At 38.7% G+C, this 25326-nt stretch overlaps 3 protein-coding genes across 3 annotated transcripts in view; 2 read left to right on the top strand and 1 right to left on the bottom strand.

Annotated features, from left to right (window-relative positions):
• The window catches only part of LOC140381741 (large ribosomal subunit protein P2-like), a 61003-nt gene that overhangs the window by 21330 nt on the left and 14347 nt on the right, over nucleotides 1-25326 (top strand). The window lies entirely within an intron of this gene.
• pkd1l3 (polycystic kidney disease 1-like 3) lies at nucleotides 162-13229 on the bottom strand. Its single transcript, XM_072465577.1, has 19 exons — nucleotides 13031-13229; nucleotides 12162-12263; nucleotides 10661-10686; nucleotides 10273-10302; nucleotides 10042-10191; nucleotides 9010-9138; nucleotides 8695-8911; nucleotides 7993-8174; nucleotides 7125-7355; nucleotides 6717-6818; nucleotides 6137-6315; nucleotides 5913-6059; nucleotides 4894-5096; nucleotides 3357-3538; nucleotides 3087-3219; nucleotides 2129-2324; nucleotides 1351-1573; nucleotides 883-967; nucleotides 162-385 (listed from the first exon to the last, which is right to left on the bottom strand). Exons 1-19 carry the CDS (start codon nucleotides 13227-13229, stop codon nucleotides 342-344), a joined length of 2760 nt encoding a protein of 919 aa, XP_072321678.1. The 3' UTR covers nucleotides 162-341.
• dhodh (dihydroorotate dehydrogenase) lies at nucleotides 13875-23999 on the top strand. The gene is made up of 9 exons (XM_072465371.1): nucleotides 13875-14003; nucleotides 15113-15325; nucleotides 15403-15602; nucleotides 17401-17483; nucleotides 19150-19337; nucleotides 20069-20182; nucleotides 21568-21721; nucleotides 21810-21969; nucleotides 23327-23999. Exons 1-9 carry the CDS (start codon nucleotides 13986-13988, stop codon nucleotides 23472-23474), a joined length of 1278 nt encoding a protein of 425 aa, XP_072321472.1. The 5' UTR covers nucleotides 13875-13985; the 3' UTR covers nucleotides 23475-23999.

Here is a 25326-nt window from a genome sequence, read left to right as displayed (position 1 = left end):
TCAATGTGATGATTGAATTGTGATTTTCCTACTGTATTTAGAGAGATTTTTATACAGTCAAACACAGTAATATTAGTTATTCTCTGAGTGAGTGACGGGCAAATAGTAGACGGATATATTTTTCTTATGAAATGATGGCTTATAGACTCTTGCCATATCACCAAACCCTACATGAAAATATTTGGTCAATTGTCAATTACGTTCCGAACAGATAAATTAACTAAGATTCACTTCCGTTCCAGCCAATGAATGAATAACTTTGGTTTTAACCGTGCATGATTTTGATGGTGTTACCCATAAGTGCAAAAGCTTGTCTAAAAAGCTGACCGCAGTGCCTCTCTTCAATCGTCTCGGCCGGTGTAGCGCCTGCACTTGTCCTTTTGTGCTGTAAAAGAAGCAGACACGTCTCAACAGAACTCATCCACTTAGTGAAACAAAGTCACTTCAGCTGTTGAACGATGCGTTATGTAATTGTTGTGTTGTCGCACTGATCTATCCTGCATGAGACAGGCCGATTGACGACTGCAGAAAGTGTCAGACAAAATGGATACGAATATGTGTGAATAATAATCAAAATCTTGGTTTTATTATTGGCTTTCTCCAAGTCTTGAGGGGTAATAAATGAGAATAGATTATTTCTTGTGCAGGTTGCATCCACTGTTGACCACTTAAAACAGCACCACGTGGCATTTCTGGAGATGTTTTGGCTTCACCTGAAATGTTCCAAAGTTTGGCATGACTTAAAAATTGCCTTTTTCTTGATGTTTTATGTGTATCCCATTAAGATAGTTGAGCCTTGGCTTCCAACTATGATCTAATGGTGTGTTACAAATCACAGTGAAAAATCAAACCAGATTAACCAATTAAAGTAAAACGCCTTACATAGCAGCACTTGCTCAACTTCTTCGGTCTCCTCCATAGCAACAGGTTTCAGCAGCAAAGCGAAAAACACAGCAAGGCCGATGACCTTAAAAAACAACAACATGGATTTATGTTAAACACTTTTTTATTTTTAAGATTAGGCTTTATTAGACAGGAAAGGACCGTGTGAAATGGTGGGTGAGAGAGGAAACACATGCAGTAAATTGTCAGAGTTACCAAGATCATAATTTCAATTGAATCTATACTCCAAAACCTTAATGTAGCTGTTTATTAACTTTACTTTATCATTCAGTAAGTTTGATTTCCTCAAAGCAGTTCATGGTAATGTTTTAGACAATGGGAAAGGAATTAACGCTTTTGCTATTGTTTGGTGCCATCAAGAAATAGTGATGTTTGTTCTCACATTAGTTTAAACATAAAGAACCTGAGCCACTTGTCGTCGGCTGGCACCACAGGAAGCAAACCCACCTTTAGCGGCTGCAGGATGAAGATACTCTGAAACAGTGAAAGACCCAAGGACATGACCCACTTCACGGACTTGTTCTTGCCGTACTCAAACCCGTAGAGCAGCGTGAAGAAAGTCGAGATCCCGCTGATGGAGAGCAGCAAGAACCAGCCGATAAAAACACACCACCAGGGCAGCCAGCAGTTCGCAGTGTGCTTCTTCTTCACCACCTTCACCGGAGCCGGACTGCGACGGGGACAAAAGTACTCTAAGTCAATGCCATCAACGCAATGGGCAAACAGATATGGAGTGTAGGGAGGTCTTTTGTACCTTCTGAAACAAAGATTATTTAGGGTTTGGTGCATTTTTTTGGTTTATCTGAGCAAAAACACAGTTCTCCTTCCATTGTATTTCATGTGAATCCTATAAAAAGTGTTAAAATGTCCCAATATCAACATATACCTTTGAGTTTGCAGTTACAAAATTCAGATTCAAAAGCCACCCATATTTCGTTTCATATTTAAATGTTATTCTTAAATATTTGTGGCATCCTTAATTGTTTAAAAAAGTAAAAGGAACAAAATAATCATGTGCTTCCTTGATTTTATTTGTTATCACAAACTATCGGCATTAAATAGGCTACAGGCTGGTGACGTGTTGGAAGTTGTCTGTCGCCTTAGGTTTATTTATTATGTGGAAATAAAATGTGCCCAAAGACAAGCTCCCAAAGACAAGCTCCGCCTCCAGACTGTAAACCACTGCTCTAATGATGTAAGATGTAATTGCATCCCTGGGACGGACCAGTAGGTGAGGTGGCTGGTGAAGACCATCTCGGCCTTGCGGATCAGGAGGTTGGTGGTGCTGAGCAGGTGCTGGTACTCGGCTGTCGTGGGGAAGCTTCTGGCGTCGAGTTTCTCCAGACACTGCAGCAGGTGACTGAGGCCGCACAGAAGGAACTTACTGCAGTAAACCCAGTGTGAGTCGCTCACAGTTTCACCTGAGAATGGATAAAAGAGGGATTGAGAATTTCCTTAAAGTGGAACAAAAAGAAAAATATATCAAAGACATTTATCGGAAATGTAGAGTTTTCCTGGACTCAATATGAAGCACCTTTGTTTGTTTGTTTGTTTCCGACTTTATGGCAGCAGTTGCACGGCCTTAGCTTTGCCTGGTTGTGTTTTTCAAATTGTCTATATTGCAGTGCGGGATATTGTCTATACATTTATCTTTTGGTACAACGCATACAGAATTTTAAAGTAGGTAAATAGTACAAATAGTATAGTAAAATAATTATGATAATGTATATGGTAACCAAAGATGATATCAATTGTTTTGTATATTAATATACAATATAAAGTGATAAATATTAGTGAACAAATAACCTTTAATCTGGAAAATGACACTTACTACTGTAATGGTCATCATATAAAAGCAACTAATTAAGAGCTAAAGAATCGGGGGTGAGAGTAAAAAAGTTTGACTTCCTCCCAGTTCCTTTCGAGCTTAATTTTTGTCAATATTTATTATCACATGTGTGCAATGTGTACAAATGGTGCAGTAAGTTTTGTGTCTGAAGTTTATTCTGGTTTATGTTGACTGCCATAGTGAGAAGTTGTAAAAAAAGATAAGCTTGAAAAAAAATTAAAAAAATAAAGCAAGATTTACATTTTTAGTGGGAGACCAAACTTGTATAACAAGTGTTTCTTTTGGCTCTTGTTGTTCCAATACATGCTGCTTACGCTACCGCTCCTAAACCTACCTTGCATAAGCTGGACAAATTCATGCACATTCTCCAAGGCAGGGCAGAGATCAGCGCTGGACTCCAGGTGGTTCGACAGGCAAATCTTATTTCTTGGACTTTGGCTCACCATGGTAATCACTTCCTCCGTTTCCTGGATACAATGTACCACAGCCATTTGTATACACAAAAATCCACTTTGCAAGGATCATTACAGGTTTCAGGCATCAAATAGTACCTTAAGGCAAAATGCACAAACTGTCAGGGTCACCCGATTTATTGCACACAAACCTTTAAAATGCTTGGTATAGAAACAACAGGGGGCTTCATGATTTCCACGTCAATGTCTTTTTTTGTGACGATCCGAGGCTTGATGCTGCGGAAAATGGTGATGATCAGGATGTTTATGGGGAACATGAGCAGGCCACTCTGGATGCCAACCATTATCTCCTGCCAGGTGAGTTCCAGGAATCCTGCACACGTTTACAAGAACATGTGAGAAGTGAAGCCTTTCACACTGAACATACTCTATGGGCTATTTTGCAGTGGTGGACATTTTGCCTTTCAACCCACGCACACTTTTTGCTTATTCTTGTGCATTTGGTTCTGGGACTGGGAGAACACGTGTAGGAGGCTAGATTGAATCTCTTATGTATACCAGACCTTTCAGCCTTTATACAGTTTAGACAGTTCATTGAATTGTAGTAAGAACCAATTATATCCAAACGTTATACCATAAAAGTGAAGGAATTCATTTAACGTTGACTAAGGTTCAAGTCACACAGTACAATCAAGCTACAGTAGATGCCTTATGTTTTGACCAGAAGTGGGAAGTTCTCAGTTACTAGTTAGTTATTTCAGTAACTTCAATAAAATGTTACTTTTCAGAGTGCCGTATTTTTCTGACACCGTGCTTTTACTCCTGAGTGTAACAGGGCTCTTACTTGAGTAAAACATTTTCTTCCTCTTCCCCCAGTGAGTCTACAAGTGACAAAAGCTAAACGTTGACAACATTAAGTGATTTGAACATTTCTTGCTCTGCTCTTTCAGAAGTTTGATTTTTCAAAATGTTTCTGGTCCATCCATATTTTGCATTATTCAGTGTTTTATACTTCCAATTACATTAACTTCACATTATCAACCAGATGTTACAATTACAGTTTATTTTAATTGAATACATGTTATGGGTGCATTATCCACCTCTGCTCTTATTTTCATGTGGAACCATTTCAAGCTACTTTCCACCACTTTTACAGTAGTTTTCTGCCTTAGAAGACCAAATAAGAACACGAACGGCATAAAAGGAGAATTGTACTACTGTGAAGATGTACAAAACATGAAGAAAAAAAAGTTAATAGAACTGATAGACAGAATGTCGACGACATCAAGGTGAAATAGGGGAAAGGTTTATGGTAGTATTTCAGTACTCAAGTCATTTTCCATGTGAGTAGGACAAAGAAACACCACAACTTTTGCATTATCTAACTGAGTATGTGTTGTAATTACAGGTATAATGCTCGTACAGTATTGCCTTTTGGCCAGGTGAAAAAGAGGTTCAATCTGAATGGGATTTTCATGGTTAAAGGGAAGGTATTTCAAATTTCATAAACATGACCTATCTGTGCCCCAGATACGAGGTAAAACACCCAGGTTCATTAGTGATTTGTGATCCAGTGAGAACGCAAGCTACAGTACATAAAGAAAAGTTAAAACACTTTGGGATCAGATCATTCTTGTTTTATATTTAACTACCAATACCAGTAATAATATAGACTTAAGTAAATGTAAATCTCTTGTTAAATGTATTGTTTTGATTTGTTTTGTTTACCTATAGACAGGACTATAGGTGAGTTTTCATCAACAGGGAGGTTCCAAAAGGCGATGTTGATGGCCATGGTGCAGAGGAGCAGACTCATGCAGCAAGAGATCCTCTGTGCCCGGGTGAAGGGGCTCCGCGAGGGGGGGTCCCACACAGACACCCAAATGTGCTCATCCCTGAAGCCATTCGACGTTCGGTTTGTAAAGATATTTCTGAGAACAAATGAAATATTTATTTTTCCAATTCTGATTGTGTATTTTTGCATTATTTACAGCACATAACAGAATAACAGCCCAAAAACTTTCGACACATCTTAGGGTGCGTCCCGGTTTGAGCGGACATGGTTTTGTCCTGTTCTAGTCCAGGTTTAGTCCCAGTTTGAGGACAACCTTATTTCACCCCTTTAATATTGACACACTGATATTTTGTGTTATTGTGTAAAGGGGACATTATGTCAAATTGACTTTATTGCACTTTTTACCATGTTTTAATTGTGTTCCCTCATCATTCGTTGTATTTGGATATATTAAGTGTATTTGGATTATTGAGTAATCTTGTATTGTCCTGCATTCCAGACTTGAATACAGGCTTAAATCCCTGTTTTTTCCTACCCCCTATCGCTGCCCTCTGCTCTGTACTTATTTGAGATTATTCTAAAAATTCAGACTGTCACGTAAGGATTTTACAACCATAAGAAGATCTGCTGCCTGTTACAGGCAAATTTCCCTATGAAGAAGCTTCTCAGTTCTGCAGGGTTGAACAGAAAGTCACTGGACCTGTTTCTATTATTTAGCCGTTTCAATCAATATTGCAGTTTACAATGAATAACTTATAAGATCATAATATGTATTCTGTGAATAACTTACTGTAATGATATAATTAAATAAGAAGTCAAAGAATGAGTGTTCATCACTTATTAAATCAGATTAATTGTGTTTTAAAATGCCTTACAGAAAATAGTGATTTGTTCAAATGCTAATACACTGAATAATTCATAAAAATAACGGGAAAAGATTAAAGAAGCGCACCTGAAACTGGCAATCTCATTGTTCTTTGCTATGTTGAATGTTTTCTTAATCGTTCCTTCTCCTTTATCAGTGCTCAACCAGCAGTCGCAGAAGAACTGAAACACAGTCTTGGTTTGGAAGTCTTGAATGACCACTCGGTTGATGTACCTTTAGTTACATAAAGGACAATAATACAATATGTTATAACCTACTTCTATTATGTTGTGTAAGTTCAGGGACAGTACCAAGATGGCTGCCCTCCCGAGTTGTCGTGCTGTAGTCGCAGGTTCTTCAGTTCTCCCAGAGGATACGGAGTGGCCAACAGGAACACGTCCACAGATCCGCGCTCAAACACAGGCTTCTCCGGGTCGGTGAAGTTATGGGTGCCACTCTCTCCATCAGAGCCAATCAGATTCGCCATCACCTGCAACAAGGCACATTATATTCACCCAAGAATCAGGATCCCTCTCGATCTCTATCTTGGTGGACCACTTTCAAAATCACATGCTTGTTAGATGTGTTTCTACTTTATTTAATCTCATCTAAATATTTGTCACAGTTTCCCATGAGATTAATTCAATATTGGATCAAAAACATGGTTTACAGTTAAGATATGGATTCAAGTTAAGCTTAGGGTTTAGGCAAGTATGGTTAGGATTCGGGTAAATATCTAGGAAAGGAATGCAAGTCAATATAATGTCCACACAAAAAATAGAAGAGAGACTTTTTCATTCTTTAAAGACATAGATGTAATTTTATTGATTGAAATGTTGGAATTAATTCATATTATTATGGTCAGTATGATACTAAGGACATGATTCTTACATTTGCAGTTGTCCCAGCACCTTTTCGATGACCGGTGTGGACACAGACCAGGTAGTTGTATTGAGCTCCTGGATGGTTGTCTTCTAAAAGGGTAATCTTCCTCTACAATATAAAAAGATAATACTGTTATCTACTTACTTGGAACACCAAATACAATCCATAAAACTGGGAATACAATAAATACAATCCATACAACCAGGAATCCAGGTGTATGTTAAAAATAATTACACAATTTAATCTATTTTTGACCTTTAACTCTTATTTTTCTACATTTGCTTTACAGTTGTCCTTTAATTTCCCGTGTGTTAGAGGAATGTTGAGTTTATACAAAAGAAAAACTACTTTACATAGATACAGTCAGATACTTTTGTGTTTGTGTGGCTGAATGTATAAATGTAGCAATATTACCTTAGACAAAGCTTTGCGGTCAGCGTAGCAAGCCCACATAAGGGTCATCAAGTAGAAACCAAAGAAAGCACAGAGTAAGGCCAACACCACATAGTTTTTGGAGACAGTGGCGAACAGCTCTGCAGTGCGGGATATGTCCACGTGGTTGGGCATCACAAAGAAGGAGCTCCCAAACAGAGTCAGGTGGTTACAGAGGCACTGTGTGGACTCAGGGGTGCTTTTCGGACCCACCTAAAGCACAATAAATAAATACTGCCTTTTGATTCTGAAAATTTACCAGTCAACCAGATCCTCATTTAAAACTGGACTTTATATGGAACAGATTACATATATACACTGTATTCTATATGGACATCACTAACATGGCACTCAATTCATGGGAAACTGCCTCACATTTGAAAAAAATCAGGTTCCCATGAAGTAAATACTTTATTAGGTCCAAAAGCATTATTTAAAGTTCAGATATGGGTTAAAATAACTTACGGTTGGGGTTTAGGTTAAGGTTAGGTTTAGGAAGGAAATTAATGTAAGTTAATTTAATGACCCCAAGAAGCTTGTTTTGTGGTGGTCCTTCAGTCTGTTCCAGGGCAGCTGTGGCTTCAGACGTACCTTATCACCAGCGTGTCGGGAATTCATGAATATTGCACAAAATTGTTCAAGCATATTTTCATCATTATAAAATAAACACATTTATTGATCCATCCATCACTAAATATCCGATTAGGTATCTTATATATTTACTTATGGTGGTCTCAGTTCTCATTTTCTTTTTGCATTAACAAGTGATTTTTCCTGCTGTAAAATTAACCAAATTGTGCATGTTGTAAAAAGCAGCGGATTTTGGTTAAATCTAAATATAGAAACGTACCTCACAGCCGTAAGTTGTCCATATTTCGCTCTGTGTGTCCCAGTACATGCACTTGGTCATGAATGTGGTGATACTCAGCTGCAGGTCTGGGACCCACGTCGAGTTGAACAATCGGGCATCAACGTACCATGTCCCGGGATCACGTTTCATCATGCTGGGGGTGATCCTCCAGCGGTAGCCCTCTGATTAAAGACAAGTCACTGTGACAATCTTGTTAACAAGACCTTTACTCTACGCCTTGGAGTATATACAGTATATATAATATATATATATATATGATTGTTTACATCACGAAACACATTAAGATTTCCTTAACTGATTGAATAATACTGTAAATATTTACTCTTCTCAGTTTCTTAGTTTAAAATTACTTTGCAGAGGAAACTAAAAAACTAAAAAAAGGAATTAATTTTGAATATATTCTGTAAATAAACAATATATTGTGGATATGTATCTATGTGACCAAGCAACTGACCTTCTGTTGATTGTTTTATATAACATGTGCTGTTTGTAGATATCTACAATGTAACGTCCTAAATATGATAGTTGCAGGAAGTTCTGGGAGTAGCTGTTCTGTAAAATTTACCGGGAAATAGGCCAACAAACATTTGAAAAACTGGGCTTAATAGAGTTTACATCTACAATCAAATCAAACAGACGGACTGGATTCTTCATTTATAAAAAGAGTGCATTCACTGTTACCTTGAAAGTTGAGGACGACTTGGGTTCCATTGTAGATGCTGTTTGGAGGCGAGTCATAATGCAGGACCAGACGCAGTGACACATTGACATTGGGCTCCATGGTCAGAAAAACAGTCATATTGGTGTCGGTGATGTTGAATGAGGTCACTGCTTTGCTAGACTCCGCCAAAGCCACTGTGCTGTTCTCCACTGTAGCATTGACGCGAGGCAAAAAGATCTGAGAAAATATGACAAAGAAGTTATTAAAGACAGCCCTTTCTTGGTTAAAAGGTGCAAATATTAACACCAAAATACTGTACAACATTTGCGTCTTACCTGAAACCTGTCGGAGAGATTGTCCACTTTGATTGCTTTATTCGAATTTCCATCATTTAATGTAACACTACAAATGTGTCCATTTATCACTTCACCAGTTGGATGGGGGTTTGATCTGAAAGTAGTCACCTAAAACAAAGTGTATTATCATCACTAGCAAAAAGGAGTGTTAGTTGACGACTAAGGCTAGGTTTATGGTATCAATAAAAACAGTGATACAAAAGTAGGCCACACAAGCAATCAATTATCAATTTGAACACATTATCCAATGTGCAAACCTTTGAACTAATAAAAATGATATAGCATTGATCAAATGATCAAATGATCATAGCAATTGATGCAATGTTAAAATCAAGGAAATACGGTATAAGTGAAAAACAATACAGTCATTTATAGAGGTGGTCAAAGTATTGCCTTCTGGTTATTTTAGAGTCAAATCGGATTATTGTAATTATTTTAAGAAGTCAATGCATGACATTTGTCACAACAGCAAAAATGCGGTTGCTTGAATTTGTGAAATAAATAACTGCAGTCCTTCGTAGCCCATAAAACACACCTGAGCGATAACATTTGATGTTCCTGTTAAGAATGGTGAGAGTGCTTGTTTTGAGGGCATCAAAACATATTCCCCGTTCTCCTTAGATCCCAGGGTTGATTGGCCAATATTCTCTGCATTGAATCTAAGAATATAAATAACTGAATTTACTGAAAATAAAATCAAAACATGTAAAATTCTGTGTTTTTGTAAAGGCCTCTGACAATTTCACTCTTCATATAGTTTTATGTAACACATCAACATACAGTGGGTAGTAGTAACCTATGTTGATGTGTTTCTTACCTTTCCTGATAAAGAGTTCCGTCTGGGTGATTTATGACAAATATCCTGGTATTCCCAGTCGTAATCACAAGAGAAACAATTCTGAAGATCTCAAAAATATCCTCAAACAATCTCTGTTAGGAAAAAGGATTATTTTGCGATGATGCATATGTCTGACTTTAAAAGGTAATTGTATTTAGTGGGTGTGTACGTACAGTTGGATTGGGATCACTCTCAACGTCACATCTCGTCAGTGACAGCTTGAAAAGAGCAGTGGTGGCGTTGAGGATGCGAGACACAGTTGAGTTGTCAACAGGACTAGACAGAGCTACAGCTGCTGCAGTTAATTTGACTACTATGTCGCTCTAAGGGAAAAAGATAGAAAGACTTTCAGATTATTGGACATCTGGTTTATCAATCTGATTCTAATAATTTAATGGACTCACTCTGTTGGCTGGTGAAGGTTGTCCAAAATGCTGTTCAAAACCGCGCAATAGACGTTCAGCATACTGTTTCAGAAGATTTAACAATGATATGAAAATACACATTGATGGACAAAAATATTCTAATATTCAGAATCCTTACATCCAAGTTATCATAGATATTATTCTGTGCACCTCTTTTAGACACTGAAATAAAAATAAATATATATAAAAAATTAGACAACCGGTAACTTGAAATGTTTTATGGTCTGAAATTAAAAAGACGCACGTGAATGGATGTTTGTGTTCCCTTGAAATGAATTCTGTTGAAATAAGTGCACAACTTGATCAACAACAATAATAATCCTGCATAGATGTTTATGTTTCGATAAGAATTATATATATACTATACCTCCACCTCAGATGCATCAGGAATCCCTTCAAAACAACAGTGAAGTCAATTTTAATAGTGCATGAACTTAAGGTAACATGCACAGTAAAATGACATCAAACAAGAATGTGCAGTGTTGTGTCTATTTACAGTGTTATTATGTTACAGCATTATTCAAAATGGATTAAATTCACAATTTACCTATACATTCTACAAATAATATAATAATGACTATGTGAAAGAAGGTTGTTTTGCAAATTAAAAAAAATAATAAAACCCATAAAAGCACTAATGCTACAAGCTTGCTACACCTATTTATGGGCAGTTTCATTCATTCTTCTTTGCACAACCTCCTGACATCAATAAGTTTGGTTGGTGAACGTCGACTCACAGCTAATTCTAGATCTCCCCAGAGATATTCAGTTCAAGTCTGACCTCTGGGCCACTCAAGGACATTCACAGAGTTGTCCTGTAGCCACTCCTTTGTTATCCTGACTGTGATTAGGCACGTTGTCTTTTTGGATGAAGATGAACCTTCACCTCAGTCTGAGGTCCAGAGCGCTCTGGAGCAGGTTTTCATCAAGGATGTCTCTGTAACTGCTGCATTCATCTTTCTGTTGATCCTGACTAGTCTCCCAGGTCCTGCCACTGAAAACATCCTCAGAGCACGATGCTGCCATCACTATGCTTCACCGTGGGAATGGTACATTGGATGAGCGGTGGCTGGTTTCCTCCAGACATGACGCTTGCTGTTCAAGCCAAAGAGTTCAATCTTTGTTTCATCAGACCAGAGATTTTTGTTTGTCATTCAAGTACCTTTTTACAAACTCCAGGTGGGCTGTCATGTCCCTTTTACTGAAGAGCGGCTTCTGTCTGGCCATTCTACCATACAGGCCTGGTTGGTGAAGTGCTGCAGAGATGGTTGTTCTTCTGGAAGGGTCGTTGATCTGTTCGAGTGACCATCGGGTTCTTGGCCTCCTTCCTGACAAAGACCATTCTCCCCCGAGTACTCAGTTGGGCCGAGTCTTGGTGGTTTCCAACCTTTTCCATTTACGGATGATGGAGGCCACTGTGCTCAGAGGAACCTTCAAAGCTGCAGCAATGGCCTTGTCCCCTTTGCCTGTTCTGTGATACAATCCTGTCTCAGAGGTCTACGGACAATTCCTTGGACTTCATGGCTTGTGACTTCACTGGTATGTGTGGGTGTGACAGGTGTGAGCTTTTCAAAGTCATGTCCAATCAACTGAATTGACCACAGATGGACAGATGGAAAACAATGTACCTGAGCTCAATTTTGAGAGTCATGGCAAAAGCTGTGAACATGTGTTTTTTTCAATACTAACAACCTTCTTTCAAGTTCTCAGAATTTTAAGGCTATAACGTAACATGTGGAAAAAGTGAAGCGCAGAGAATACATTTCAAATGCACTGTATTGCAAATGCATACAGTAAATCAATATGTGGTATGTGATGAACATAGTGTTGCTTTACTGTTGATATCAAGTAAATAATGTCGACCATACTATGAATGCAGAGGAAGCCACGTTTCTTTTGACAATTGCTTGAAGTGGAGAACTTCAGTGGATTCAACTCCAGGTGAGAGCAAGAGCTGCTGCCACTGTCCCCTGTAATAACAAAGGGAAATAGGTTTTAAATTAGCCTATACATTCCGATTTGTGTGCTTTTTGTTTGTGGTTTAAGTCAATATTTCAAACCTCAGAAATTTATTATTTTATTTTATGTTTTGTAAATAATTCTGTTTGCAAATCAACCAAACCTGAGTGCATTAGCAGTCTCATATACAATCACCACATCAAACTAAACTGGGACTAAATGAACTAAACCTGGACTAGACCAGTACTAAACCAGGACTACAACAGGACTAACACATACATTTAGACTAAAACTAGGACCAAAAAGTGTTGTGAAGAGTGAATTCACCCTAAGAATGAGATAGAATACCCACAATGACACCATTTTATGAAAGCAATGATCTTCAAATACAATCTGGGAGTACAAGAACTAACACTTAGATTTGTTAACATTTCAAAATATAGTAAGAGAAGAGTAAGAGTCATTTAAAGAGGTTAAGATTGTGTTTTTGAGATTCATTTTGAGTGTGCCAAATGTTGTCAGTTGTGTTATGTACACTCTCTGCAGCAAAAACCACAATCACTGCACCTCCATGAAAGTGGAGGTCAAGTAAATTAGAAGTGTGCATCACAAAAATATCCATAATACCAATTAGAGAAGCTTGTGTATATGTATTATATATTTTTTAAATTTAACCTACCGTGTAGATTTTCTTGAAAGGGTATGCAGGTTACCAATATGCTTTGTATACACAAGTTGTTACAGTAAAGAATAAGACAAAACAAAATCTGAATCTCACCTTTCAGTTCGGATCCAAGCCACCAACTCAAATCTGTGGTGTCTCCAAGCCACCAGCTCAAGTCTGAGTCTTTCTTGCTTTTTTCCAGGAACTCTTTTAGCTTGCTGCACATCTCCTTCAGCAGATACCCTCCTTGATTTTCACAGTTCGTCCTCGCCTCATCCCAACTGTAAGATCCGTCAACAAACTTGAGACACATATTTCCGACATATTCACACTTTGCAGGGGTTTGATCTGATGCGTATGTTTTCTCAAGTAAAAGCAAAAATCCAAATGTGCAGAGCAGAGGGAGAGACATTCTCCTTAACATGTCCATTGTGGTCATCACTAAAGGAGCTTCTGTAGAAAGACAAGCTCCCTTCCCTGTGATATGGAAATGATAGAGCTTTCTCCAGGAGGAAAAAAACTAAACTGACGTAAGAGTTTTTTATGCCATAGGAAAATGACTTGAAACACTCAAACAAGATGCAAAGTGACTTACCTGGATTACTTGAGGCCACACTGAAACCTCCTCGCAATCCAAAATAGCCTACATGTTAGCTTCCACACTTCAAATAATCAATAATAATACATATATTTAAACTCTTCTTAACTAAAGTGTGTGTTTGTTATTATCCCTGTCTACGTTTACCTATTGGTACTTCTTTAGCTAATTTTAAAAAAGGTAAAAGCATGTCTTTGGTCTTTTGATAAATAGTCTAAATCATTTTCTAAATAATTATTAAAACAAATTATATATTCTAGGCCTATATGAATACATTTCTTATAATTATCTAGTTTAATCTTCTAATAATCAACCTACAAGATCATTCAGGACAGTTTGTCATCAATTCTCGCGAGAGTTCTATCCTCGCGCGAGATGCTAATGCTAATGCTTATGCTACATGTTACATCAATGCTCGCGAAACGCATGGGGAAACGTGCCCTCTAATCATGCAATGACAGAAACACATCCATGGCGGGTCGTCTGAAGGTATTTTGCAGTCTGTATTATATGTTCCTTTCTTGCAAATGAAAACGTTATGTTAACGTCACTTTTGAGTGAGACTGAGGACTGACTTGGAGTTTGACTTTGTTGATGTGGTTGACAACACCACAGTTTTTAAGTTAAAACTATACGTGTCTAGTGTTATCGTTAGTAGCATGTTAGAGAATATCTCAGTAGTTAATGATCTGATCATAAACCCAGTTAATATTGTGCTATTCATGGATTTCAGAATTTTCCCCCCCATTCAAAATATAGAATAATTATTTTTACTTTGTTAATCGCTATGGCAATGGTCCTGATTTCTCACCATCCTTACTGATTTGTTTAATTGATCATCTTTTTCATTAAAATTGTGGGCTTCTTGAAGTGTTGTTAATTGAGCTCATCTCCTTGAAAACTGCTCATTCATTACATTGCTATTCAATTCTTAAAGGTGCACTGTGTAACTGTTCTTGTGAAGGGTCTACAACCTGTTATTGCTTTGGAATGTGCCATGATACGGCATTAAATTTATCCTTGCATTCATTCAATTACAGGTATTTTACTTCGAGGGGGAAAAATGACATTCTTACTGTGAGCGGGGTCGCCACTCCACAGATCTGATCTTTGACTTGATCAACTGCTTGTCTCCATGGAGATAAATATCGCCATGCTGTGGGACAATCCAGGCAAAGCAAAAACATCTCCATGGATACGAGTAGGGTTGCATGATTTTGGAAAAAATGTAATTGCAATTTGAGGTTGGATTTATGAAAAGAAGGATTCTGGTCCGAGTGCACATTGTAAACAACTCCAGAAGCATTAACAATTGAGAGAAGACTGAAATATGAACTGATGAACCATTTGGAGAATCACATCCATTTCAGAACATAGCGAAACTACATGTACATGATAATAATGACACTGATAATGATAATGATAATAATCAAAATAATTGCAGCTTTTATACTAAGCAGCTCTAGAGAAGAGCAGGTGACTGATCCTCCCCCATCAACGTTCGATAGGGCACTTTATGATTGAAAGTTGTATTGTTAATAATCTTATCACCTTGAACATGCTTGTTGAATCACAGTATTGTTCTTGTCTCTTTACAGAAACAGTTGAAGGATGCGGTGAAGGTGATCAGCTGTGGCAGTCTTCTATTTGCCTCGTATCTCACTGTCACGGGAGATGAGCCCTTTTATGCCAACCAGCTCATGCCTCTGCTGCAAAGGATTGTGGGAGCAGAGGCTGCCCATGTTCTTGCTGTGAAAATAATTGGTCTGGGTCTTGTCCCCGTAAACCGCTACCAAGACCCCCCATTGTTGGTAAGAGCCGCATTTTGCCTTGTAAAACGACGCATAATGGCAAAACTGATGTTACTCTGGTTGTTTTGTCTTTGTAGCAAACAAATGCCTTTGGTTTAAAGTTCAAAAATCCAATCGGCATTGCTGCAGGTTTTGATAAACATGGAGAGGCCGTGGATGGACTGTACAAGATGGGGTTTGGCTTTGTGGAAGTGGGGTCCGTCACACCTAAACCTCAGGAGGGTAACCCCAAACCACGTGTGTTTCGACTCACCACTGATCAAGCCATTATAAACAGGTATGGTTTGGAGGGTGAGCAAAGGTACCTGCTTTTAAAGTATAATTTATCAAAACGTTTCCCCACATAATTGCCACAAATTATATCATAACCGCTTTCCTCTGATTATTCTGAATAATCGACTGTAGGATTTTAAGAAGACGCAGCTATACAGCTTTACAATCTCGACGTGGAGGTTACAAGCATATTATTTTGACAAAGCAAAGGCACCTCAATTTTACAAATCATTTACACACGTTATAAGTTTCAACTTTTATCCAGGTTCTTGAGAAAATTATTTCATAATTGAACGTGCAACCATCAACGTCACAAGTGAACGATGACGATTGCCAGCTTTTGAAGAGTAGTCCTCTTTCAAAACATTTTGCATCCAAAATCAATTTAATGATTGAACGATTGAATGAATGAATGAATGAATTAATTTATTGTTTGGTCAAAACAAAAAGTGCACTACATCCAACACAAGATAAGAAATAAATATTTGTAATTTGACGACGTGTTGGCAGAATCCAAGGCTTATTGTGCCTTCACTTTTCTTCATCTCTCAAGTACGTTTGTGGACATTTGTGACATTGTAGTACATTAGTGGACAATTTATCAACAAAACTGCATAATACTGGACAGGATGTTTCCAAGTATTCTCTACAAGCATTCACATTTTTACATCAATGACATTTATTTTTATTGTTCAAAATATTTTTTCATCATTATTTTCTTAAATATTATTTTGAACTGAAATATCGAAGTGGCTTTTTTAACTCGTTGCAAAAATGATTCCATAATATTACTCCATAACTTGATAAACAATGTTTCCCCAGCGTCGTTCTCACAGAAGGTCTGTCAAACACACGTTCCCCTTAAAGGTGGAATGGACGATTTTTTTCAGCAAATTTTTCCTCATATTTCCTCGTGGCGTGGATAAATCATTTGTCCTGCCACGTATCAATCATAAAACGCACCTACCGCTCACCTGCAGCCGCGTGCGGTTCGTCCCCACGTTTCCGCGTGCCTAAGCGCATGGATCTATCATAATATAGTTCCCTCAGTGTACGGGGCAAAAAGAAGACGGAGAAAGACAGTTCAAGCTGACGCAGAAGTGGACAGAAATCTACGGGAGACGAGAGATGTGATGCACTCCGTTGCGCTAATAAACAAACGCACGTGTGTGGTGTATCAGTCCGCACGGGGGTTCTCAAATCGCCGAAAAATCGTCCATTGCGCCTTTAAGTTATATTTACTTTCTCTCTGTGTAAACTTTGTCTTCAATGATTTAGGGATTTCATTATATTTGACTACATACATAAACGTAATAATAGAAATATATATATAGAGATAACTAGTTTAGTATTCTTTCTTACAATATCTGATTATATTACCGTAACTAATTTATTCTTGTATTCTTTGTATACATTCTATATATTCTTTTGCATTCTGGATTTTAGGAATTTCCTATATGGTTGAGTGTTCTTTTTTGCAAGTCTTAATTGTTCCTTTGGTAAACTGAGGTTTCAGCATCCTACCTTTACAAATGACTGTCTTGGTGGACATCATTTATTGTAAATATCTAATAATTTTGCTTCATTAGGACCAATCACCACAAACAATGTAAGATTTATTTCCAATTGAGTGAAACATATTGGACTTAAACTCCATTAAAATCATCCAGAGGTGAACCAGGTGATCTATATATGCAACAAACGATGAATGAGCCATAGAGTGTACAATGTGCTTTTGTGTGAGTGTGGTTGTAGCTCAGTCCCTTGCACACAGTACTTGTATCTGTGTGTCCTTCTTTCAGATATGGATTTAATAGTTGCGGCCTCACTGAAGCACAGCAAAGACTCAAGGCCAGAGAAGCCACACAAATGGAAGAGACTAAAGGTGGGCTGCAGTAAAAACAAAATTGCATTAATATGGCCTAGGTCCCATAATATGTAAAAGTGACATGATCGATTGAACCATGTTTGAAGTGTCAAAACACAGCCCCAAAACAAAAAAAAACACTCCACTCCAAATGTTTCCATTCCATTCTTTCATTCCCTACACTACAAAGCAACAGTAAAGCCACAGTAGTTGGACTTTTTAATGTTGTTGTTGTTGTTGTTGTTGTTGTTGTTTTATGGCGGTTGGCATCCGAGTGTTGCATTACCGCCAGACTTTATTCCTCAGACGTTTCGTAGTCCTCAGACTCTGTCGTAGTCCGTAAAAGTACTCCTCCCATCGCTTTGGCGTTACAAAGCCCATGAGGTCATGATGTGTTGTTGTGTCAGAGACCAACCGGCTTTATTCCAGGGAGACTCTTCTTCACCTTCCTCGCCCTCTTTGACGTTCGGTGCTTTGGAAGTACAAAGCCCATGAGATCATGGGACGTCTTTGTTGTTTTACAAAGCCCATGAGGTCATGGGACGTCTTTGTCGTTTTATCCTTTAGAAGTCCTTCTTCCATCACTTTGGCGTTTCTAGGCCCATGAAGTCCAAGCGCGTTAGAACATCCTCTTGCTCCTCATCCTCGGCTCAGTCTCCAACACCCCCCACCTCTATAAACGTTTACCCAGCCCTGTGCTACATAAGTAAGCAACCACAGCCTGACACAAACCCTGTGACTGGATCGCCAGAACGTTCCGCAGATTGAACTCCCGCCCATTATTCCGAAACCACAAGGCCAACCCGGCCCTTTCCCTATCATAAGCCTCACAGCAAATCAGCACATGCTCGACAGTCTCTGGCACCCGACAGTGACCACACAGACCGGTCGGATGTTTGCCTATCCTACTTAGTGACCAATTGAGTCCAGTATGGCCAATCCTCATGCGGGCGAAGGCCCTTTCCTCCCACGCGTTCCTGCCCATAGACCCGCAAGGACCCACACTACCCTGTATGTGATAGAGATGCCGTCCAGTAACACAGTGGCTCCAAAATTCCTGCCAAAGGCCGACCACATGACTCTTGATAACAGGCTTGATTTCAGATTTGCTTAACTCAACCGCCACATCAATTGATGGCCGCCGAAGGGAACGTTTAGCCAGTGCATCAGCCATTTCGTTACCATCCACCCCCACATGCGCAGGGACCCAAATGAAGGAAACCCTCACATCCTTCCTGGACAGGGAGAGCATCCAGTAATGTGCCTTGTTGGAGCTGTTATATGCGACATCAGTGGATATATTAAAGCCTATAGAATGAAGCCTGAAGAATAAAGCTGTACGGTGGAAGCACCGAACGTCAAAGAAGGAGAGGAAGGTGAAGAAGAGTCTCCCTGGAATAAAGCCGGTCGGTCTCTGAAACAACAACAACTATTCTAGTCACAAAGACATATCATGACCTCATGGGCTTTGTAACACCAAAGCAATGGAAGGAGTACTTTTACGGACTACGACAGAGTCTGAGGACTACGACAAAGTCTGAGGAATAAAGTCTGGCGGTAATGCAACACTTGGATGCCAACCGCCATAAAACAACAACAACAACAACAACATGACCATAATCACTTCTACCTTTTTTATATGCCAATTTGGGCTAAAAAAATATGTTTTGATTTTTGTTTTTAGCTGGCCACCCTTTAGGTATCAACCTGGGTAAGAACAAGCTGTCCCAGGACGCAGGAGCGGATTACCAGGAGGGCGTGAAAGCTTTGGGACCCCTAGCGGACTATTTGGTGGTCAATGTGAGCAGCCCCAACACCCCAGGACTCAGAAACCTGCAGGGGAAATATGAGTTGCACCAGCTCCTAAGCACGGTAAGGCTGTTTTTAAAACATTGCTACTTCTTTGAATCTAATTATTTGTTTATTTGCACGTTGCATCATTCACGTTGTTATAATGATAAGAGCCTGGGATACATAGAAACGCATTAGAAGCTGCTTTTGTATTGTCTTCATCAGTGTTTCTTACGCTACAGTGACAATATCAAACTGTAGTATCATGATTGTTGTGAGAAGAAACATCCCAATTCAACAATCATTCACAATTTATTGACGCAAAGCAAAAAAGTGGAAGCTTCACTTTTCTTTCATTCCTATTGTCACCATCACCAGTTTCTAAATAGTAAAGACAAGACGGTACTTTCTAAATAGTAAAGACAAGTTTGTGACGCAATAACACAGCTTTTTACATTTAGTTGTATTATTTTGGAGGTTAGATCCCAAAGGAATAATTGTTTTGCTTCTGAAATTGTTACAATTGTTATTTCTTAGTTATTACAATTTATTAACTGAATAGATTGGCTATTCTATTTTTAGTCTCATTTAATCAAGGCAAAGTTCTAGTTGAGTCACTGATTTATTCTGAGTTATTAAGTCCTGCTTTAGACCTGATTTGAAGCTAGTACCAAAATAAATGACATCAGACACAAATTACAGTATTCCGTGGATAACATATCACATTTTCATCTGTGATACTTGATAAGTTTACAATCACTGAGCTAGCTGTGCCCCAATAATAAAACCTCTTGCTCATCTAATCTTTTTAGGTGTTGAAGGAACGGGACGCCCTGCAGAGAGAGCACAAGCTGCCAGTTCTTGTCAAAATTGCCCCTGACCTCAGCACTCAGGACAAATACGACATTGCTGATGTAGTCACCGAGGTTAGAAGCCATTTGTTTTATTCATAGTCTCCTAACCAGACCTCTGATTCAGCTAATTTAATTAATGCCCTTTTCTCTCTGTTTAGAAACTACATTTTAAGATGAGTCATATCTTCTAAAATACAGTTGAATTGGATTACATTACATTTACATTGGATTTGACATTACATTAAGACATTTCTAATTTCTTCAAAGAATTCTGATGTTTTTAGGCCATGTAGGTCACACGTGTCCTTGTCCTCAAAATTGTATTACTCGAATGAAGTGCACTTGTTTTAGCCGCATGCTTTTGTCAGCGTGGTGTTTTTTTTTTAGAAATACAGAGGTGGTGTTGTTGCGTTCAGTCAAGCATCTTAAATGGACACATTACTGGGAAAGGAAGGCAAATATTCAGTCTCTTTCCGTCTCCACTGACATTAAGCACAGGGGCTCTACTTGAACCAGCTTTCCTCGCAACAACAGGTTCAAATCACAATTTGATTTGAAAAGTAACTATAAACGTTTAATCTGAGAACCAGAACTTCAGTAAGTACAGGTCTGTGGAAACTGAGCGTCCACACCCGTTGTGGACAGTGCAGGATTAATCAAAGATGCAGGAATCACTCAAAATACATCTTGAGTATGGTTATATGAAAAAAAGCCTCAACCCTTAAAATTATTTCATTTTTGTCTATTTAAAAGGACAGAGTTAGGGGTAGTGTGTTGTGTTAGACTAATGGCATTTTTCAATTGTAAATTGAGTTTTAGTAAATGTGCAGCATTGTTTTAACGTTAACTGCCATGTTAGTAACAAGTGCAAATCTAATGGTGCCAGGCAACTGGCAACTGGCAACTAGGTTTTTCCCTCCTCCGATCCCCTGGAACACAACTCGAACTGGTAATTCCTATTTGTGAACTGGGAGATGGTCGAGGGACTCTCACTTCATACACGAGATTAACTTGGGACTGAAGATGGAAAATTAGCCATGTTACTATAATCTTTACATATTTACATGATATTCATTAATATGTGTTGTCCCTTTACAAATGAATAAAATGCAAAATACAAAACTGTGACGTATTGCAACAATAGCAATCTCGGAATCTGAGTAGTTAACGGGTATAAACATTTGTTTTAAGTCTGACAATATTCTGTTAGAAACGTTTGGTTAACGTTTATTTTTATTTGGCCTACAGATCAGCATGAGCTATATTGTTTACATATGAGTTAATGCAGCTTGAACGCTCTGAAGTCAGAACTCGTAACGTTCAAGTGGGAACGTAGCATATAATTGTAATTGTGCTTTGAAAATAAATCCGTGCCAATGCAAACAGGGAAAAGAGAAGTTTGTTTGTCAATGTCATAAATCAGTTGTTTCTAATACTTTTGCTTGTATCTTTTGTAGTTGGGAGTTGATGGTTTGATGGTTTCCAACACAACAGTGACCAGACCAGAGACACTAGAGGCCCCAGAGCGGACTGAGGTGGGAGGACTCAGCGGTCAGCCTCTGAAGGAGCTCTCCACACAGACCGTGAGAGAGATGTACAGCCTCACCAAAGGTCTGTATTTAGATATTATAATGTGTTCACAACTGTTAATCTTCTACCACATTTGAAGAACGCACCGTGATGTGCAATGTTCCTGCAGGAAAAGTGCCCATCATTGGTATCGGTGGCGTGGCGAGTGGGCAGGATGCGTTGGATAAGATCCGAGCAGGTGCATCCTTGGTTCAGCTTTACACTGCTCTGACTTACCAGGGTCCGCCTGTTGTGACAAAGATCAAGAGAGAACTAGAACAACTTCTTCAGTAAGTGGCACAAATTACACACTCTTTGATAAGAAATGCAGTGGCTTGCAAAAGTCACGTCACTTAAAATAAATAGCCTTTTTTGTTAAAGAACAACACAAAGCGGCTCACAATTGTACATGATTTAAAGATAGAAAATAAAAAAACTGAAAAGGACAATTACAAACTTACCAAAACATGGTTGTCTACCAAAACCAACAGGCCGAACAAGCAGAGCACTGATCAGAGATGCAGCCGAGGCCCATGGTTACTCTGGAGGAGCAGCAGAGACCCACAGCTCAGGTGGACAGGGAATCTGACAACTATTAATCGTGCACTACACAAATCTGGCCTTTATGGAGGATTAGCAAGAAAGTCATGAGTCCGGTTACAGAAGCCATGTGGAGGACACAGAGACACATCTGGAAGAAGGTGCAAAAAATAGCAAGTGGCTGTGTGTGGTGGAAAACTACCACAGCACATGACTGAACACACTATCCCCACTGTCAAATATGAAGGTGGCTGCATCTTGCATCTGCAACAGCCCTGAGACTGAGGTGGAAGTTCACCTGCAGCTGGACAATGACCCTGAACATAAAGCCAGAGACGTAATGGTTTAAAACAAAACATATTAATGTTTTAGAATGACCTAGTCAAAGTCCAGACTGCTGATCACAATTGCTCTACATCAATGAGAGAATCAAGAATGGAATGGACAAATCATGGAACTGATGTGTAATTGTCCTTCTACTTCACAATTCTTTGCCGCTTTGTGTTGCTCTTTCACAAATGATGCCAATGCAATTTTTATTAATTTTTAGCTGTGATGTGACAAAATGTGGAAAAGTTCCAATACTTTTCCAATCCACTGTGTAAATGTTTAAAGTTTTTCTAAATTCAATGAACGTTTCAGAACATCACCCACATTAAAGACAGATAATGCTTGTGTCTGTGTACAACACGCAGATCATTATTTTATATTTTAGTTGCAATATTGATCTAAAACTACTCACTACTACTTGGCCTTGCCAATTTACATTAACCATAGCAGGAGAAATGTCCTTTTTCAGATGATCTCCCAGATCAACTCTAAATACAATCAGTAAGTTATAAATATGTTATAATCATCCATCCATCCATTTTCTACTGCTTGTTCCCTTAATTAATGAATTAATTTTGCGTCCTGAAACTCGACCTTGGCCTGCTATAATTGCAGAGGTGAACTTTAAACGATTACTCAAATGGTGGCATTTGGTCTCGACTCAGAGGCTGCCGAGTGTGAGGGTTACATTACTGAAACCCTCTTGAGAGGAGTGAGTAATTATCTCCCTCCGTTTCTTTACACTTTACAATTAACAACTTAATTGTGCTTGTGCAGGGAGCAGGGCTTCCGCAGCGTCGCAGAGGCAGTAGGAGCAGATCACCGGACGATATCGACTCAAAGGCAAACCACTGTGTTGAAGGAGACATTTACTGTTAAAAAGGACATTACAAACACTACAACTGCTAATGAACAGCTAACATAATACATCATCCACGTGGGACCTTTCCTCAGTGTTCCTGTCCATCCACTGTACATTGTCAGCCGATTCTCTGAAAGGGCAGTGTGTTCAATATTTACTATGACGGATAAGAAGACCGGCCATTTTTGTTCAAGCAAAACAGATAAATGTAATGCACTAGCCTCTGCTTCAGCGGAGATCCACAGATACTGAATGATAATGTGTTTGTCCTCCAATCCAGTGGTTCCCAAACGTTTCCGGGCGGGACCCACAAAATAGGTTTAATTGTCTTTGGTTGGCCTATTTAGTAAAAACTATAAAAATATGTATATATGTTTTATTACAAATACATTAGCATGTCCAAGTCATCTTGCTACCCCCAGTACTTTGGGAACCACTGCTTTGATGTACTTCACCATGAACCCCTCCACACGGTTTCATAGTTTACTGTGTAACAGAAGTGCACATTTACTATGACTGCACATATATTGTTTTATGATGCTGTCAAGGCTTTCAACTCCTCAGGCTTTTATTACAATATTAAGACAAAGAACCATTATGTTTTGTGATTCTGAAATGTTCTAAACAAAATGATCATAAAAATTACTTCACTGAATGTGCTTATTATTAAATGCTTTTGTTTTTCCATCGGCTACTTGCCTGGGATCATTTGTATTTGTCTATTTTTTTCACTGTTGACTCTTATGAATGATACCAAGTTATACATGTAATCAAACAATATATTTGGTATATTGTACCCCTCAGTTGTAACCGAAATGTAGTTATTATTGTAAGTGTTTTAAGCTGTGAATCCGATATTCCTCGTGGGTAAACTTAAATCAATCCCAGAATAGGCTGAGGTCATTAGACACAGCGTTTTAATGTGGGGGATCAGCTGTGCGCCTCGTCTCTTCCCCGGGCGACATATGTGCAGATCCCAGCAGCAGACAAAATCAACACGACTTCAGATTAATGGCCTTTTAGATAGACTCGCCACATACAACATCGATTACACAAGGACAAAGCACTCGGCTTAAAGAGAAGAGCAGGGAAAGACAAATATTCACTCTGGTCATCAGCAAAAGTGCATTAAAGATTGTTTTTGTGCAGCGATTGGATATAGTGGATGTCTTGTTGACACTTGCAGCCACTCAAAACTAAAAGGATGTCATTATTTGAAAAGGAAACTCACATGACATGTCCCCATGGAGTCTCCCTATGCAAAGTGTAAGCAAAGCAATGCTAATGCCACAGGGAGAGACGCAGAAACGAATGAAATGACGCAGATTCATGCTTGTAGTAAAGAGTATTTGTACACCAGCATACTGCCATGCAAATGAAATCAACTAATATCATTTCAACGGATCAACTTAGAATTGCAATATAGTCATTGCATTGAAAAAAGTTGACGGTATAATTATTTAGGATCAACATTTTTATTACAGTTCTTTTTGAGTTGGTCACATCACCAGTTATCCTGTTACTAAGCCATGTAAACAGCAATGGGAACTGCTCTTGCCTCGAGTATAGACAAGTTTTGGGACTGTGTCAACCAACTTTACACACTAAAGGGAAAATGCAATGGCAAATGAATTGTGTTTCGTTTTCCTCATCACACGAGCTCTGGCAAACAGCAGTTTTGATTTGTCGCTTCAGAATGGCAGGTCCCAATATACTCTCTATACTCTCTTACTTCACTGCTGTTGAAGTCAACCCTGAATGTTAGAGAGTCAGGGTTTCTGGCTTATTTGGCAAATTCAAGAATAAAACAATTTGTGAAGGAAAAATGCAAAAGTTTTGATATTTCAAGGAATAGCTTTTTAATTTTTTCAAATATTACACGCATTGTATCAATAAAGAGTGTTTATTTGATATT

Source organism: Eucyclogobius newberryi, unplaced genomic scaffold (assembly GCF_026437365.1).
Source record: "Eucyclogobius newberryi isolate DKJ021-1_F unplaced genomic scaffold, fEucNew1.0.hap1 SCAF_5, whole genome shotgun sequence".
In the NCBI taxonomy this organism is placed as follows: domain Eukaryota; kingdom Metazoa; phylum Chordata; class Actinopteri; order Gobiiformes; family Gobiidae; genus Eucyclogobius; species Eucyclogobius newberryi.
This window is presented reverse-complemented; position numbering and strand designations above follow the sequence as displayed.